The sequence below is a fragment of the Camelus ferus genome, chromosome 3 (assembly GCF_009834535.1).
Source record: "Camelus ferus isolate YT-003-E chromosome 3, BCGSAC_Cfer_1.0, whole genome shotgun sequence".
NCBI classification, from domain to species: Eukaryota; Metazoa; Chordata; class Mammalia; order Artiodactyla; family Camelidae; genus Camelus; species Camelus ferus.
Window position 1 is genome coordinate 53,892,853 of NC_045698.1, and position 19,592 is coordinate 53,912,444.

Consider the following 19,592-nt stretch of genomic DNA (forward strand, 5'->3'; position numbering starts at 1 on the left):
TAGGAAAGAAATAATTACAATAAGAATGGATATTAATGTATTAAGATGTAGAAAAATAGTAGAAATGATCAAGCAAAGATCTGGTTCCAGAGGGAAAAATACTCAATAATATAATCTATTAGTCAGTTTAATCGAGAAAAAAGGGGGAAAGCACAAATGTACAAAATGAGAAGTGAAAAAAAGAAATAACCACAGATAGTAGCAGTGATATCTGTGTCTCCCCCTCCTCCCCACCTCCCTGTTACTTTTTAGGCACACTTCTGATATTCTAATTTAAGGCTATAAGCGATGCCCCTCCTAAGTAGGGCTTTTAGCTTTGATTTCCTAATAAAACATGACTGAACCAGAAAAAGAAGTGAAAGGTAGCAGAATATGTTGCCCCAAAATATGCCAGTTTGGTATATTGATCATTTTGAACTGTTGGTGCTTGAAAAACAGCAAATGCAGAGAGAGGCTTTTTCCGAACTCCTTTTAGGTGCCTAAACACAGACCCTCTAAAAAGAACTCAGTTGTCATAAATCAGCCTCCCAGGAGTTTCATCAACCATGGAAGATTGAGTCTTGTCACAGGAGAGACTAGACACTGACACCACACCCAGGCACTTTGTCATTAACTGACATGCCTCCCATTGTTCTTCTAAGGTCCACTCATCTTTCCTAAAAACCACTTACTCTCCCCTGAGAGGCCTACTCGCCCCCCACCTCCCTTTCCCAATTAAGGTGGTATTTAAGCCTGAGTTCTAAGCCACCTCTTTGAGTTTCTCATTTCCCCTGGTTATCTCCCATGTATACACGAAGTATACATGTTAATAAACTTGTTTATTTCTCTCTTGCTAATCTGTCTTTTAGTACAGGGTCTCAGCCAAGAACTTAGAAGGGTAGAGGGAGAATTTTTTTCCTCTCTTGCAGAAGGAATACACAGAGTGAAATAAATTATTACCTTCTCCACGATTAATTCTGACCTTCCTAAATTATACTGGCATATTTAATGTTTTACAGACCTGCTTTGTTGTTTGTAATATGTCATATCACATCTTTTATCAAATGCAAGGAGAAGCCCACACACAAGTGGGTATTTACACATACTGAAATACTCAGGGCCTGAGAGGCAGCTGCGCCCTGGTTTTGTCCTCATGTTCCTGCCTTGTGCATAGGTCTGATGCCCGTCTTCACAAGGACGACACCGACATTTGCTTCAGCAAAACACTCAACTCCTGCAAAGTGCCCCAGATCCGTTACGCCAGCGTGGAGCGCCTCCTGGAGCGGCTGACAGACCTGCGGTTTCTTAGTATCGATTTCCTCAACACCTTTCTGCACACCTATCGGATTTTCACGACGGCAGCCGTGGTTCTGGGGAAACTCTCCGACATATACAAGAGGCCCTTCACCTCCATTCCCGTCAGGTAGGCCTGGGACTAGCCTGTGATGAAAGTGTGGCCCACCTGGTCCCTGGGTCTCCGTGTAGATGGGCAGCCCCACCTGCAGGGCTTGGCTTTGAGCTGACCAGGCCCCGCCAGAGGACGGGGTGAGTAGAGGTCACAGGTTGTTCCCAAGGGAAGCAGTTGCAGATCCTGAAGTCTCCACGAGGACTTTGCTTCTCTGAGATTATTTGGAAGCTAACTCTGTTGTTTTGGGGCTTTTCTTTCTTTCCATCTTTTTTTTTTTTTTTTTTAAAAAAACAATTGTGCTTTTCCAGCTTTCATCTGCATGAGCATCACCTGGGGATCTTGTTAAATTGCCAGTCTTATTAAATTCAGTGGGTCTGAAGCAGAGCCGGAGTTCTGCATTTCTAACAAGGTCCCAGAGATACCAGTGTTACTTGTCTTTGGACAAGGGATAGCAAGGGATTAGACAAAGCCTCAACAGTGTCTGCGTTCCTTTGGCAAGTATGTGGTATACACGCAGCATTTAAACGTAGGCAAATCCAGCAATAGAAATGCGATTTTATCGTGGCCTTTTAATGTAGGGAGCATATTCTTGAATGGCATCAGGGGAATCATTTTCACTTGGCTACAATCTGTTAATAGCTTTTGCCCTTATGTTTAGGTCGTTGGAATTGTTTTTTGCTACCAGCCAGAACAACAGAGGCGAACACTTGGTGGATGGCAAATCCCCACGCCTGTGTCGCAAATTCTCCTCCCCACCACCGCTGGCTGTATCCAGAACGTCCTCCCCAGTGAGGGCCAGAAAGCTGTCCTTGACTTCTCCCTTGAACTCAAGGATAGGCGCATTGGACCTGACCACCTCCTCAGCGTCCAGCAGTCCCACCACCACCCACAGCCCTGCTGCGTCCCCGCCGCCACACACTGGTAAAGTACCGTTGGATCTTAGCAGAGGCCTTTCTTCTCCAGAACAAAGCCCGGGATCTGTAGAAGAGCATGTAGATAACCCCCGCGTGGATCTGTGTAACAAGCTAAAACGAAGTATTCAAAGAGGTATTTTCCAGCTGCCACACCCCGCATTTGCTGGCCCCTTGCTCCCCCACCATTCCTTCTGGAACCCTAGTTCCCTTTCTCTCCAACTTTCCCACTTCTGTGTAGAAAGTAGAATGAATATGATGGCTGGTTAGAAGAGAAAATGCCTGTAGTTCCCTCTAGCCTTTGTGGAACAAGAGCAAGGTTAGCTGTCCTTATGCCTCCTGTACTAAAAGGCTAATTGCAGTCAGTTGTCTGCAGAATAATGGTGTCATCTAAATAATTATCACTGGAAGGTTCTTTGAGGAATTTGGTTAAGGCTGGTTAGCTAAAGGGCCTAGCACGATATGTGGCATCAGGGTAGGCTGTGGGCACCCTCATCCATGACTCTGAGCCCAGAGCTTTCCCTCCAGGGTCTCCCTTGTGCACCTGTAGTTTCCAGCCTCTCCTGACTATGGATGCCCTAGCCCGGAAGCATTAAGATGACTTCTTCAGTTTAGTTTCCAAGGCAACACTTTATATTACAACAGAGATATAGAGAGAAAAATAAAGTCTGAGACAATGTTCATTGCCCGTGACACAACCAAAGTGATTTTTAAAAATGTGGATTAGATCATCTGGTTTCCTGATTAGATTCTCTAATGACTTCCCATTGCACTCAGAATAAAGTACATCCTTCCTCCCAAGGCTTTCAGGTCCTATGAGACTTGCATCCTGTCTCTGTTTCACCCCTGCTTCTGCCATGTTCCCTCATCTGCTAGGCTACACTCACACTGATTTCCTGACACTTCTGTCATTTCTGCCTCAGGGCCTTTGCACTTGTTCTTCCCTCTACCTTGACAGTCTTTCCCCATGTAAGCTCATGAGATCAGCAACCTTGTGTGTCTTATGTACATCTATACCTTCAGTGCTTTGGCCAGTGCCTGGCAGGTGGAAATTTTTGGTTAAATGAATGAATCAGGTAAAACACTCAGTGAACTAATGGGGGTGGGGGGTGTCTTGTGGCACATTGCCCTCCCCTCCTCAGGTTGGTACAACATAGGGGTTAGAGGAGGTGATCTCCTTCCTTTATAATCCAGTGTTTCTATGATGAAAATAAAAGTTTTCACAGCCAAATCAGCAAACAGCTTTTTTTTTTACTACATAGTAACTGATTTATTTACTGATAACATAATAAAAATTGAGTGATAAGTCAGACAAGCTGTCCAGATTTTAAGGATAGCTCAGATGGAAGCATAGATCCTTGCTTTTCTACTTGCTTGAAGCTCCTATGTACTTTCTAGTTCAGCTCATTTAAATACGCTTCCTGAGTGAAGTACTGAATAGAATTTCAACTGGAGTGGTTGTCATCAACAAAGGTAGCACCCTTTTAAACAAGAAATTCTTTAAATTGACAAGTGAGCAACGAAGGAGGATGAAAAGGGAAAGATAATTAAAAAGTCATTGGAACAACAAGCTTCAGCAGAATCATGATGGGTTCTTCTCAGGAATAATGAGGCGATGCACAACTGACAAGTGCATCTGGGGTCTGAGCCGGTGCCAGTGCTTGGGAATCTCCACGGAGGGAGGGAGTGATGTTGGGGGGCTTATCTCAAACCTCCCCTCCAGGGCAGAGTGGCCTGGGAGGTACAGGAACTTCCCAGAATATGGAAGGTTCTTTCCCCTCCTTTATTGGATTGTGTTAAATAGGAGAGGAGAGATCTGGAGATAGGTCTGAATTTTCATGTTATTTTGAGCTAGGAGAGCTTTGGGAATAAGCGTGTTAGTGTCAGACATTTGTGGTTCAGAGGCTTTGGTTTGATTGCCTGTGGGGCTGGGATGAGAACACGGTAAGGTCTATTTAGGAGTCACTGTGTGACCACTCTGTCTGTGGGCTGCTGTGCTACAGAGTCTGTAGTGGTACGTGAGACGGTGCCCTGGCTCCTCATATGTAGTTATGTGGAGAAGGGAGTCAAAACATGGTTTTAAGGGCAGATGGCCAAAGAGATACAGATGGAGTGCTCAGGAAGGTGGAAAGCAGGGCAAATGTGTTCAGTTGAGCAGAATCAGGAAGTGTCACTGCCGTGAGCCAAAGAGAAAGGATAGTGGATTGGACGGAGGACACAGTCAAACTTATGGGCAAGAGAACCTATGAGGAAAGGGTTAGTGGTCACCCCAGTGGGGAAAGCCATTTCTGAGGCCAGGAAGCGTCAGTGCTTTTGGAGGGACAGCTTTTGTCCAGCTTTGACTCTATGTGCAGTTCTGCAGAGCAGACCCAGAGTAGAATCAGTCCTCCTAGGGTTTTCTAGAATCTAGTCAACTTTTAAAAAAACTCTCCTAAAGAATTCTCCTCTTCCTCCTTCTCCTTTTGGGCCATCTTAGCCATTTTTAACTGCACAGTTCAGTACTGTTAAGTGTATTCACATTGTTGTGCAACACATCTTTAGAACGTTTTTCTCTCGCAAAACTGAAACTCTCTACCCATTGAACAACTCCCCATTTCCCCCTCCCCTGAGCCCTTGGCAGTCACCATCTTCTTACTGTTTCTATGAGTTTGATGACTTTATATACCTCATATAAATGAAATCATACAGTATTTGCTTTTTTGTGGTTGGCTTATTTCATGTAACAGTTATGTCTTCAAGGTTCATCCGTCTTGTAACATGTACCAGGATTTTCTTCTTTTTTAAGGCTGAACAATATTGTATGTATATTCCATATTTTCTTTATCCATGCCTCTGTCAATGGACATTCGGGTTGTTTCCATCTCTTGGCTATTGTGAATAATTCTGCAGTGTACATGTGTTCATAGATACCTCGTCAAGATCCTGCTTTCGGTTCTTTTGCATATATACCTAGCAGTGAGACTGCCGAATCATATGGTAATTCTATTTTTAATTTTTTGAGGAACCTCTGCACTATTTGGCTACACCATTTTACATTCCCACCAACAGTGTACAGGGTTCCAATTTCTCTGCATCCTTGCCAACACTTAGTATTTTCTATTCTTTTGATAGTGGCCATCCTAATGGGTGTGAGGTGAGATTCTTTCTCCTTTTTTTTTGCAGTTTCCCAGAGAGTGCATTGTAATTTGGCTAAGGCCTAGTAGGATAGATATTAACTTTTTTCTTTAATAGAGAAAGAACTTTCAAAAATTTCTTCTGCTTTATAGACTGGGTACATGTTGTAGTCCTAATTGTCTTCAGTCAAGCTACCCATTACCTGTGATAATTAATTCCTGCACTTTAACTTGTTACACATGGATCGTTCCATGGTGGTCACCAAGTTCCCTCGCTCTGGTCTTCAAAGCCCAGGCCCCGAGTGCATAGTGATGGTCCGAGGCTGTGTCATAACGTCTGTTTGTCCTGCTGTCTACGATAGAGGTGTGATCACTGGTAGGAATCAGTAGTTTTTTTCCAGAAGCAATAGGCTGGAAGAAGGTTAGACTCGGGGAGACTAAGGTAAATGAGAAATAAGTGCATCACGCTCCCAGGGAAGGACACTGACCAAGGCTGCAAAGGCCTGTCAGCGCAGTGTTGGGCAGAGGTGGAATCACTGTGGGCACAGCTGGCAGCAGCTGGAGGGCTTGTCACGTGGCCGCTCAGATCGTGTATGACCAGGGCCCAGCAGATGGAGAGGGCCCGTGAATAACAGGGTGAGAGAACTATTAGGATCTTTCTCACGTTAGAGAGAGAGCTAAAGTTGAGGGCTTAATGCCTCTGTTTCTCACTGAATTGCCCCCAAACAAATGGTTTGCCGTTGAATGTTCATGGGTTAGTTTATCCACGTGGTCTGTGGGTTAAAAATGTGATTTTGGAGTTCCTGGGTTGAGGTTAAATGCAGAGCTCCTCTCACCATAGGTGATGCGGAAGTCCCAGGATTGTGTCCATGTGTGGCCGATGGCACCTGCTGAAGCCCATCAGAGCCAGCCTCAACTCCAGAAATGTCAGCTCCTCAGCACCTGGTGTTTCTTAGTTACATCCACCCACTGACACGTCCCCCACTTCTCTCTCATTTTGACCATGATTGACCCACCCCAAATCTTTCCATTACCCATTTTGTTTCTGGCCACTTCTTTGCACCTTGATTTCTTTTCTGTTTTTGTAACTGTCTTCTGATTATTTTTAATGTATTTACTTCCCATTTTGTTCCTTAAAGTATTTAAGGTGATAATTCAAAGAGGCACATGGTCTGCTGGATTAAAAATAAAATAGACGAAATCAGGCAATGGAGAAAAATTGTATGAGGCCAAGGGTATGGTTAGTGAACCAGTGAATACTGTGTGGTCCTCTGCAGTTCTTAGAGTTGCTCTGATTTTGATTCTGAATGTAATCAATTACATGATTCATACTGAAAGCTAAGAATAGATTGGTGTGCAGGCACATCTTTTCCTGCTGTGAGACTTGAGAATAATTTGTCCTGTGGATACTCATAAAGGAAACACTTAGAATTAATACTGGGGTCTAGGGAGCTCTTTGGCATTTTTCTGAAAAGATGAAACAAAAGAATTCAGACTTAGTTTTTCTTTTTCTTTTGCACTAGTATGTAGGCGCTACTGATCATGAATAGTCCTAGGAAAGTCATGGATGAAGCACTTTACCTCAGTGTCAGCCTGACAAGTTCAGTGTGTGTGTGTGTGTGCGTGTGCGCACGTGCACCAAGAGTGCTGCTGTGTTGCTGTCTAGTCTTGAGATTCCGATTGGCAGAGAAGAGGGAAACAATGATCTGTCTTTAATTTGAAAGATGTTTGCGTGTGCTTTGCATAATGCTAACACTTCAAACAGTTGGCAAACTTGAATAAGAATCCTGCGCCAGGAGTCGATACATTTTCTGCTTTTCACTTCAGGTGGCAGCTCCGCAAACCTCATTGCCCAATACCAGCTTCGCCTTTAGGTCCAACTGGCTCCGTGGGTCTCTGCCACTGCTGTCCAGCTAGATAGTTTCAGGGTACCCCCTTTGATATATGCTAGTCACCTTTGTCGATTTTTATTGTCATTGTAATTATAATGCCAGCTTTGAACTATTTCCTGGCAAGAGAACTTCTAATGACATGAGGAGAAAGAAGAGAAAGGAAATATCTGTCAAGATGAGCAAGCCTGTGAACTTCTGAGGGAAAAGACAGTGCTGTTTATTTCACCCCACCTAGTCCCTAGATATGCTCCAGCCTCACCCAACATTCATTAATGCCCCTCTTTCTTCCTGCCAGGATGTCCCCACCTTCTACTAGCCTGGATTCTTCTATAAAGCACAAATACCAGCCCAGCTCACATCCAGACTCTACCCAATGATGAGAGCTCAACAAAAAATCAAATCGGTGGCAGTGGAGAGCCCCAGGGCGGCTCCCTGTATCTGAGTCCCCTTCCCAATTGGCGTTCACTCGGGCTGTGGCTGTGCGACCCAGCCAGAGCACTGCCACCCCACCAGCATCCCCAGTATCTGTTTCTGCGTTCTTAGTTTGAAAATTGCCTGCCTGTGGGCTGAAAGTGCTCCCAATTTTAGCATTTGTTTTGAGCCCACATCGGCCCACTCATTCTGCAGGCAAAGCTGTTTGCATGGAACTTGATTGAAAGTGAACCTACCAGAAAGCAGCGCTTCACGGCCTCTCTTCTCTGCAAGTGCCCGTTTGCTGATAGTGTTCGTCTGCACCCTCCTGTCTTTCAGTGGCCGTCCGGGGCCTGTCCAGCTCTCTCACTGGGAAGTTTTCTGGGTTCAGTGTCATTGCTGACTACACGATTTGCTCACTTGCCTCAGAGGAGTGAATGGCTGAATCAGACCCAGGACATGCGTTTGCTATTCTGCTTGCTTTTGCAGAGCAGATGCCTTCTATTACTGAATTTTGAGGGAGTTATTTAGGAAATAATAAAACTAACAGCTAAGCACTGCTTTTTTTGGGTCTCCATCCTGCCTTATTGCCAGCTTTACTGTAATTATGTCATTCAAGGGAAGATTCTAACCATTTCCCTTCCCCGGCCCCTTTGTGTTTCAAAAGAGCTGAATTGTGGCCGTATTTCTAAGGGAGTAAATCACATGCAAGTGGAAAAATGGCTTTCTGTGAAGTCATTAGGGGTTTTTGTAAAGTTGATTGAGTGAAATCTTGAATGGCATGGGAGAGGGAGTTGAGAATCGTCCTGACAGGGGTAATGTAAAATTAGTGGAGGTGACATGGCTTTTGTCGGTTGACGAAAAGCCCAAGGAAAAAGAAATGGAGAATTGTTGGAAATTTAGCAATTTTTGCAGTGCTTTTCCTTCAGAGAACACACACAAAGTTGCAGTTTTACCTGGTTCGTAAGCCAGTGGAAAGGGTGTAGTAATAGCCTAAATGTGACCCTGGAATTTTAACTCATGGAATGTTAGCTACAGTGAAGAGGCTCAATCTTAAAACCTCTCAATTGTTCTCTGTAAAATTTCCACTTGCTGACCTGTAGCTCTAGATCAGGGTTATCCAATAGAACACTCTGGGAGGATGGAAATGCTATTCAGGACTGTAGCCACTAGCCACGTGTGGCTACGGAGCACTTGAAATGTGGCCAGTGCAAGTGAGGAAGTGAAATAATCACTGAAATCTAGTTAGTTTTAATTTAAATTTACATAGCCACTTTTAGCCAGTGCTACCATACTGGACAGTGCAGTTCTAGACCCTTAGGATCCCCTAGAGCTTCTTGGGAGGAGGCTACAGTAGTAAATATTCAGAGTTGAATTGGTTTAAGGGAGCAACCCAAGCAAAGAACGAATGAAGCCCCCATTTGCATTTACAATCTGGAAAACTCCCTATTTTCACACTCCAAGGAGGCAGAAACGTTCTGGAGTGTGCGGAAGCTACTGCATATCTCGTTCTTGTTAACATCTGTTCTGTTGAACAGCAGGGGCTAGTAGGATCAGCCAGGCTCAGCAAGGTCAACAAGACACGGGTAGAGAAAACCCACAGTCCGATTTTGTGTCATGAGCATTCTGCCAGGAGGAATGACTCAGTCTCATGATAAAGTCCTTCAAAAAAAAAGCAGGCTAATAGGAAATGCTTAATATCCATAACGATCTTTTGTGTTTCCATGCTTGATACTGACAAGAAGCTCCTGAGTTTACGGCCTGGTTGTTAAACTTCATGATGTTTTAAAGCAGCAGTCCTAGAGTCTGCGCCCGTGGACCGCGCAGGAGTGGAAGGCTCCCCAGCGGCAGATGCCACAGAACTTTCACCTTGCAGGTCGCCCTCGACCCCTCGGCACCTCCGCTACCGCCAGCCTGGAGGTGAGAGCTCAGAAGGGGACTCAGAAATGCACAAGTGAAAGATGGTTTCTAGGTTCTGAGTCTTTTGTCTTACTATTTCACTCCTCAAATATTTTTTAGTCTCAGTTATGAAAATTAATTGGAAGCAATTGTAGGACCAAATAGTGGAAAAATAAATGATAGATAGAGAATACGTCATTAGTGTAACCGATATTTATTTGACCTCATTATTGCATTGCACTTTGTGTAGGGTAACGTGAGTCAAGAAGCCTGTTCTTAAGCACTGAGTTAATTGAATTTTACCAGTATGTTCCCAGACTCTGATACCTTACCATGAATCCCAGGGGAGTCTGTATTAAATAGGCTCACCTGGGACAGCAAATGGGGGGGGGGACCTTATTAAGAAGACTATGTCAGCTGAAGTCACGTCCAGTTGCATGGGACCCCAGTCATCATTATTGCTAGTGGCAGAATCTGGTATATTTTCTATAGTTATAAAAATTATAAAATAGTACTCCATAATTTGTTTTAGAATATACCAAATGTTTTCTAATCGGGGGAAGAACAGTCAGAACAAAAGATAGAAATCTCTAATCTCCCCATTTCTCAAATAAATATATCCAAGTAACAGTTGTGTTTTTTGAAATATTTCCTTTTTTCTCCTTAAGCCAGTTGTTTCAAGCTGGAAGGGAAAATTATTCATTTATGAAACCAGATTCACCCCAAGGAACCCACATGAAATGTAGACGTTTTTTGATTCTCATACTCCTGCTCTAAGTAAGGCAGCTTAGCAAAAGGTAGAGTGTGTGGCTCCAAATGTTCATCTCATTTGTAGCCATAGCCACCTGATGGAAGCTGTTGTCATTGCCGTCAGCTCCAAGAGAAGCTATTCTGGGTCAGGCTGTTGTCACAAGATTTGCTCTGACAGATATTAGTCCTTGGGAAGTGAACTGATTTCAAGCATCACAGTCAGTCATGGGTCATGGGTCAGTCTGGGTCACCCTGATGTTTGGGTGGTTCTGGTAAACCAAGGCGACAAGCTAGACTTCCCTGGCTTGTTACAGGACAACTATGGAATTAGCCAAATCTCTTTACTATTCTTAGAACCTGGCAGCTTCCTTGACCATTGCCACATGGACAGACTCCCCTGAGTTCAGAGTTTGGGGCCAAAGCCTGTGGAAGCAAAACTCTACCAAGGCAAGAGTGAAATGCTGTGCACTTGGTTACTCTTATTTGAGCTCTGTTTTATAGTCTCTTTTCATATGTTTATATTCATTTAAAATTTTAAAAATTTATATAAGCATCATTTGGAAATCCTCATCCCCCTTGTGGATTAACTGAGTCCTTTGTTTCTTCCCTGAGATGGCTAAATCTCAGGGACATAGGAGGGAAGCTGAAATCTATGGTAGTATGGAGGATCCAAATGGGGACAGTATCACACGTTTTCTCACTGTGTAGCTGAGAGTTTGCCTGTTCATCTGTCTACTTGCCACCTTGTTCCACAGATGTTTTTAGGCTACTGCTGAAGGAGAGGGTGGAGCTGTTCTGTGCTCTCATGCTTGGACATATTAACAGCCCTTTGCTTCCCCTCTTACTTATTTTAAGCATGACTGTATAACTTTCCGGGAAAACAAATAAAAACCCTACAGATCAGAATCACAGTGAACTATTTTCACTAAAAGCCTGAGTGAGGAAAAACTGAGGTTGGCATCAGCATTATCAAGTGCTGTGTGTAAATATCTGAGAGGGACTGCAAGAAGGTTCTCAATGCTTCCTTTGATCTGAGTACCCATCCCCACTTCTCTTGTGTTTTGAGAAGAAAATCCTATCAGCAACATGTAGAATACTTTTTAAAAATATTTTTTATATTGCAATAAAATTTACACACCATAAGATTCACCCTTTTTAACTATTCAGTTTAGTGGTTTTTATATATTCACAAGGCTGCGCAGCCATAACCACTGTCTCATTCCAGAATATTTTCATCACTCCTTCTCACCCCCACCCAAAGAAGCTTTTACCCATTAGTAGTCTCTCCCCATTCCCATTGTCCCCCCGCCCCTGGCAACACTAATTTACTTTCTGTCTCTATGGATTTACCTATTCTGGACTTTTTATATAAATGGAATCAGACCATATGTGACTTTTTTGTGACTTTCACTTAGCATGATGTTTTCAAGGTTCCTTTATGTTGTAGTATGTAGCAGTACTTCATTCCTTTTTGTGGTGAAATAATATTCCCTTATATGGGAATTTTTGATTTGCTTTATCCATTCATCCGTTGATGGACGTTTGGTTGTTTCTACTTTTTGGCTGTTATGAACAGTGCTGCTGTGGATGTTCCTGTGTAAGTTTCTGTGTAGCCCAATGTTCTCATTTCTCTTGGGTCTGTACCTAATGTGGACTTGCTGATGCAGAATCTTGTTACTTGCCTATTAATAAGGACAGCACAGGGTATTTGGCCCAACCTTTCATCTGGTGCAGGGATGAAAATGAGAATTTTCATTACATAATGTTACCCATCTGCCTCACCATGCCATTTCCATTCTTTTTAAATAACCAGGACAGACGGCTGACAACTCCCACTGCTCTGTTTCGCCTGCTTCTGCTTTTGCAATTGCCACGGCTGCAGCAGGACACGGGAGTCCACCAGGTGAGTAGGGACGAGCAGCTGAGCAGAGATACTTGGCAGTTTCTAGTAAGTCAGTGGTCCTTGCCTGCCAGCATCTTGTGATCCACTGGGCAGCTTATTAAGAATGCAGATTCCTAACTCCCTATTCTTAGTCAGTGTGTCTTGATGTGAGACTGCCTTTTAAATAAGCACCTTTGGATGAGTCTCACGCAGGTGGTCTGTGGATGACACTTCTGAGAACTTCTGTAACCGAGAAGGATGTGTTATTTCCCTCATGTTGTTTTCTGGAGTTATTTAACCTTTTTAGCTAAATTATCAAGTACACATGTTTCCCTTTTAATTGAGTACAGTGCTAAAAGCATATGCAAGGTGGGAGGGAAGGCTTGGGGAGGGGGTGGGAAGCGGGGAGGGACCTATTGCTTTAGCTGACTCATAATTCATTTCCAGTAGTTCCGTGATGCTTTCTGAGCTGCTGTCAGTTAATTTTCAGGGTAAAGAAGTACTTAAAATAAAAGCATGGTATTTTAAATAGTTGAAAACGTATATTCATTATCTCTGTCCTCTTCTCTTATGTGCAAGGAGGACAGTACGTTAAAATAAACTTGCACGTGGTTTAAGCAGCCTTGTTGCTGTATCTTCACCAAATCTAACTCTGTGGTTTCTGGGAGTGATGGTGTATTTTGTTAATTAGCCATTGCTCACCTACCACAAAGAAAGCCATTTCCAAACCCTATGAGCCTATATTCAACAATAAATAGCAACTGGTAGGTACTGTCTGTGTGGATTCTTTCTAAATTGAGGTAAGAACAAAGAGATAGTCTAAAATGAATATGAATTACCATAATAATTACATATAGACCCAATATGAATGGAAAATCTTTGCAGATTGACTACATTCCACATCTTCAGTATTTTACCACACACAATTCATTGGATGTGGTAGGCAAACTGGGGATGTTCTTTGCCCCCAATATTCCCAAAACCTTCTCCCAAATTCCATCAGTATAACACAGTACTGCCTATAATGGTAATAATATTGATGTCATCTCAATCCAGTTGGCTTCTACTGTTGCCTACATGTTATGATAATAAAGATTTCTTTGATGAAATGATAAAGGAGTCTTCCCTACACTTTCGGCAGAGTTAATGATCAACTATGATTTGCCAAGACCTTGTCCTGTCTTTTGTTCTCACAAGCTAGTCTGTCTTTGGAAAAAGTGAAGTATAGAGCTTCCTCACATGTTTCTTAATTTAAATATGTTTTGTGAGGGGAAATAGTTTTTAGGCTAATTCGAGATGAACCCATTTCCCCATTTGCTGGAGGCTCAGTAAGGGAAGGTACCTTTTCTCACCTGAGACTGTAGCAGAGTTCTAATGGAGAATGGCTTTCTGACTTTGGCTTGTCCACGCATAAGGGGCTAGAAGATAAAGTAACCACAACAGCCAAGTCTTCCTCACTAACCGAGCACTGCTGCTGCTTCTGCTGCCTGCAGCTTCCTGCTTCTCCCCTGCAGCTAACAGCCTAGGAAGAAAGCTCTCCTCGGTGAGCCGGCGGAGGAGGGGCTGACTGCCGGCAGCCAGTGCTGCTAGGTGCAGGGGAGCATGACCCTCCTCTTCTGTTACACTGCTGTGGATGTTGCCTCTACTGTGGTCTGGAGCCACATAATTTAATTTTAAACACAAATGGAATAAAGGAGGCATTTGGCAGTGTCTGTGGCCCCACTGCCAAGGCAACAGGTTGTACAGGGGTCAGTGTCAGTGGCTAAGGGTGGTAAGAAAGGGTCTCTTTTGGAGTGGGGATCATTACACCCCTGGGGCTCAGCTGTTCTATGGAACTGGCCCCACAGGAGAGTCTGCCCGCCTGGGAGAACTTGGCAGAAGGGCTCGGGTTCATAGGTCACCAGGAAAGGTGGATATGGAGCAGAAAGAGAGGAAATACTGAGAAGATGATTTGGACTTCTTGGCTGGTCAGGGAGAGCATGGTGCTGTCCAGAGAAGGTCTCGACCCAGACAGACAGGTGCTCGAAGGGAGGGAGTGCTAGGTAGTGGTTCACTCCCAAACTAGACTTTGTACCCACTCTTGGAATGAGGAATTGCTGACCCAGAGGCGCCCTAGAAATGGAAAGCTGCAAAGGCAAGCAGGAGGCAGGGTTGTGTAGACAAGTGAATGCCTCATGCCCTTGTCGGTCTTTCCGGGCCTCCTGACTTTATGGCTGCAATGTGGGCTGGGCCCACCTGGCGGTGCCGCTCTGCTGTGTGGCTCGTAACAGGACGCAAGGTGCCGCCCAGCCAAGCCATGGGGTCTGCGGAGTGGGCTTCCGTGTTTCAGGCTCCCTCCTACTTTAATCTTCTCCCCCTTCCCTGCTCCCAAGCTCTATGTCCATCAAAATACACAGGAATCTGGCCACTCTGGGTTAGAACTGTCGATTCGTAATTATGCTTTCAAATGTTCTCTCCAGGCATTTTCGTGTAAGCCATTTCTTTTTAACGATTGCTGGGAAGGTATTTTTACTGCCATAAAAGGAATTTAAATTTAGCAAGAGGATGGGCAGAAAATTTTCTTTGCAAAGAGGCCAAACAAGATTTGTGTGCCTGGCCATGAAGGCAGAGAAAGCTGACTTATTTGTGGAGGGTGGCCTAGGATCTGCTCAGGATCACTGGTCCTGCCACTCACGTCTGAGCCTGCCTAATTTCCACACACACTGGAAAAGCTTGGATTTTTTTCCCCTTTGGTTTCTTTTAGAACCTAAAGCCTGCCCTTTCCAAAGATGGTTAAGTCTCTTCCTTCCCTGTCATGCCTCCTGATGTGTAGACCCATAGTAGGAATTCTGCTGGAGAGGAAGGAAAGCCTGATCTGTGGGTACCATGTGACACTAAGCTAATTCTTGTTAACTTCACATTGTGATGATTTCACAGGTTATTTAGTGCTTGCCTCCTGATTGGCAGCCAAGTAACATTAGGCCCACTGGTGGGTGGAGTCAAGATTTGTGGGGCCTAACACGAACACGATTTACCTCAAGGTAAAGAATACAAAATTACAAATACAAAGCTTTAGAGCACCTCCCAGGGCTCTGGAAGAGGCCAATACACATTGAGAAACTCTGGCATAAGCGTCATTGGCTTCCTTGTAAATCTGCTTATGAGTCTAGTCCTGATAATTCTTGGAATCAGAGTAGCCATAGTGGGACCAGTGATCATCAATCAGTCAAATAAGTGCCTTTTTCTATGGTGGAGCTTTAATTCTATACAAGGTTGAGACAAAAAACAATCAATGGGGACTTACAAGCCACCACAGTGGTTGAAATGTATTTTCAAGCATCTGCTCAAATTTAGGAGCTCTGCATTAAAGTAGAATTAAAATGTGTGCATTTCAGATGGCTGCTGACACAGGGAATCTGCAGGTGCAGTTTGGATTATAGTTGTAATATGAATAGAAATGCAAATCCAATGAATACACTTATCAGGGCATAGCATGGTGCTTACTATACACCTGAAGCTCTGGGATTAATTACAGAATTTATAAAATGATCTAAAATGAAGTATGAAAATGTGAGGTGGGTTATTTTTATGAGAGTAGAAATAACGGCAGTGGAGGTAGTACAAGCAGCTCTTGATTATCTGTGAGCAGATTATATGTTTCACCATTCTGTGCAAGTCAAAGTAAATTAACAAAGTAGAGGAATGGTTGACTGCATTTATAGGAAAATTAATGGCACAGTTACAGTTGCTTAGAGAAATAGCAAGTTCTTTTTTGGTGGTGACTTGATACTTGTGAAATAGGTAATTCATAATCTGTTTTCTCCTTTGTCAAACCACTCAGGCTTGTGTAGCTAATAGTAGATCTGAGCTAGGTGGAAATTGGGCTTGGACCCACTTTTTAAAATACTGATACGTCCCACCCCCAGGGAGTCTGATTTGATTGGGCTGGGTACCTCCAGGGCGTCCAGACTTTTTAAGTTCCTTAGGTGATACTAATGTGGAGCCAAGGCGGGGAGCCACTGCATTAGGTGGAGAAGGTATATTTGTTTCTCCTCTGGTTGCAGCACTCCTGCTGGAAGTATCCTAGTTTGAGACGTATTTTCCATAGGTTTTTTGACCCCCAAAATATGTCAGAACCATTGTTTTCATTAGTTTATCAAAGATAGCTAGTTGAAGTTTGGCGGACAGAATGCATCTCATTTATATTTTTTAATGAAAACATTATTATCACTATTAATGAAAAACAGAGAGCTTTGGCAGACCAAATTTAAAGTAACAATGACTCCAAGTTTTACTTTTAGTTATTTATTTTTAAATGTCATGTGTATAACATTGTATTTCAACTTCTGTGCTCACTACTGCGTGCTCACCATGGGAAGTTTAGTTTTCATTAGTCACCGTGCAGCTGACCCCCTTTACACATTTCACCCTCCTCCATGTCCCTTTTCCCTTGGTAACCATTACTCTGTTCTCTATACCTGTGTATTCGATTTTGTTCGGTTTGGTTTGGTTGTTTATTTTATTTTTTATATTCTTCATATGAGTGAAAACATACAGTATTTATCTTTCTCCATCTGACTTATTTCGCTTAGCGTAATACCCCCAAAGTCCATCCACGTTGTTGTAAATGGCAAGATTTCATCTTTTTTTTTTTTAGGGCTCAGTAGTATTGCATTGTGTACATATACCACATCTTTATCCATTCATGCATTGATGGGCACAAGGTTGTTTCCATATCTAGGCTATTGTAAATAATGCTACGATGAACATAGGGGTGCATATATCCCTCTGAATTAGGGTCTTCATTTTCTTTGGATAATTACTCAGAAGTGGAATAGCTGGGTTGTATAGTAGTTCTAGTCTTAATTTTTTGAGGACTCTCCACATTGTTTTCATTTTTTTCTTTTTAAAGACCTGATGCTGTTGCACATCTAATAGACTACAGAGTAGTGTAAACATAACTTTTATATTGCACTGGGAAACCAAAAAAATTGTATGACTTACTTTATTGCAACATCTGCTTTAATGTGCTGGTCTGGAACAAAACCCACGATATCTCCAAGGTATGCCTGTAGTATAATTTGAAATCAGGGAGTATGATACCTCCAGCTTTGCTCATTTTTCTTAGGATTGCTTTGGTTATTTGGGGTCTTTTGTGGTTCTGTATACATTTTAGGATTTTTTGTTCTAATTTTGTGAAAAATGTCATTGGGCTTTTGGTAGAGATTGCACTGAATCTGTAGATTAGTTAACATGGACATTTAAACAATGTTCAACAATTGTTGGAAGAAATTGAAGAAGACACAAAGAAATGGAAAATTATTCTGTGCTCATGAGTTCCAGTCTTATTTTGTAGACACACACACATACACACATGTGGACTGGGATTAAAATTTTGGAACTGAGAAGTTACATCTTAACTAGTACGAGCCTTCAGAGCAGCTAGGAATGCTCATGTCAGCGGATCATTGCATTCTCTTCCTGGGGGGATCATTGCATTCTCTCCCTGGAAAGATGCCCCACAGCAAGCTAGATCATGTGGAGCGCCTCTTCTGCCCATGATGTGTTTTTGCTAATGCCTTCCAAGCAGACCCAGATCCTTGTTCCAACTGGCCTGGGCACCCTCTTTCCTGACCGTGTTGCATTGCCAAGTTCTCCTCTTTGTGCTGCCCTTTCCTGAACTCCATGCAGACCATTCTCCTCTATTACTGTCCCTCCTCAGCAAAGGTACAATATAGTTGACTATACCTTTTCACTTTTTTGATTTGCTCATATTGCTTAATTGCTACTTGACTGCAATACAGTTTCATCCAGTTCAGGGCCAGGCAGGTAACTGAAAGGCGGGACTGGAGGGCTGATACCACATGGAAAGGAGGCAGCCACTGCTCAGCGCCCCTTGGTTTTCTGCATGACAGAATACAGACTAGGGCTGTCAGGTCTGTTTTCTTTCTTCCTTTTCTTTTTTTAAAGAGAAACCAGAAATCTGGGTATTTATGTGAAGTCTCCTATTTTTAAATGTTGTAAGTGAATTCATATTCTTTAAAAAATACTGTCTAGGCCAAGCACAACACTTCTGTGGACCACATTTGGCCGTGAGCCGCTAGTATGTGACCTCAGATTTACTGTAACCACTTACAGCTGGAGTTGTGGGTTGATACAGATAAGAGTCCTGGAGACACACCTAAATACTAAGAATAGACTCCTGAATCTCCCCAGTCCTCCCTCCCCGTAACTATTTGCTGTTCCTTTGTCTGGGCTGTTTTAAAGGAAGTCCGTCTCTTCACGTCCACTGTGGCTTGACTACTTTTGCTTTCACAGGATAATCTTTTTTTTTTTTCTTTTTCTCTCTCTGTTTTTTTCTTTTTTTGGAGGAGGATGGAGGTGAATAGAGGTTATTTATTTATTTATTTATTTATTTATTTATTTATTTATTATTATTTATTTATTTTAATGGAGGTACTGGGGATTGAACCCAGGACCTTATGCATGCTAAGCATGCACTCTACCACAAGCTATACCCTCACCCTCACAGTATAATTTTATCTCAGAGATCTGGAGGATGCCTCATTGTCACCCCCCCTACCATGGAAGGGATTTCCGGGACTGTCTTTCTCTGTGTTATTTTATGGCTTCTGAAGCAAGCCTGAGACCCAGAGTGATGGAGGCCCAGCCCAGGTTCTCACAGGGACTGAGAATGAGATTCACATCTGTCCTCTACCAAACTGCCTCTTTCTTTGCCCTGATATTGCCTCTTAATCCCACATTTACTTCAAAAAGAACAAGATTTGGGGAAACTTAAATTACGTGATTTTGTTACTGACTCTTGATCTTATCTTTGTCTGCAGCACACCCGTTTCTTTCCATCTTCTTTCCACCTCTGTGTCCCCCTGGCAATCACCTGACAGACACAGCAATATGGGAATACCAGAGAGATGAGCCCGGGTGAAACTAGTCATCTGCGCGTAGATTCTTACTTGGCTGGCAGCTGGCATCCAGGGACCTGGGATTTCTTTCACAGGATGCAAAAGCTTGGGCCTTAGTACAATGATATAACCTGGTCAGAGGAAGCATTTATTTCTGTATTGAGTAATTGGATTAAATTTGCAGCAAGATATTGATTACCATAAATTACGCTAATGTCACATATATACCCCACTGTCTGTTTTTGTTTGTTTGTTTTTTTGTTTGTTTTCATGATTTGTGAGAACACTCAGCTCTGTTTTTAAATAGTTTATCTGTTTTTATTGAGTGAACTTATAAGAAAGGCACAGGATATGGGCTTTTTCCAGTGTTGTTTGTCTTACCATCATTTGTAGCCTGCGGCTTCACAAGTGCTAGGAAGACCCGAAGAGGCGCTTGATAACGTAT

The 19,592-nt window shown here is 43.0% G+C and overlaps 1 protein-coding gene across 6 annotated transcripts in view; it reads left to right on the forward strand.

Annotated features, from left to right (window-relative positions):
- RASGRF2 (Ras protein specific guanine nucleotide releasing factor 2) overlaps window positions 1-19,592 on the forward strand; it is a 208,639-nt gene that overhangs the window by 115,161 nt on the left and 73,886 nt on the right. For 2 of the 6 annotated variants that reach the window (XM_032475303.1, XM_032475338.1), the window contains 4 exons: window positions 1,154-1,402; window positions 2,046-2,434; window positions 9,509-9,634; window positions 12,177-12,266. In XM_032475303.1, the coding sequence (XP_032331194.1) occupies window positions 1,154-1,402; window positions 2,046-2,434; window positions 9,509-9,634; window positions 12,177-12,266 (854 nt within the window). The remainder of the gene's footprint in view (window positions 1-1,153; window positions 1,403-2,045; window positions 2,435-9,508; window positions 9,635-12,176; window positions 12,267-19,592) is intronic. The other 4 variants (XM_032475309.1, XM_032475318.1, XM_032475326.1 and 1 more) reach the window with 4 other exon arrangements.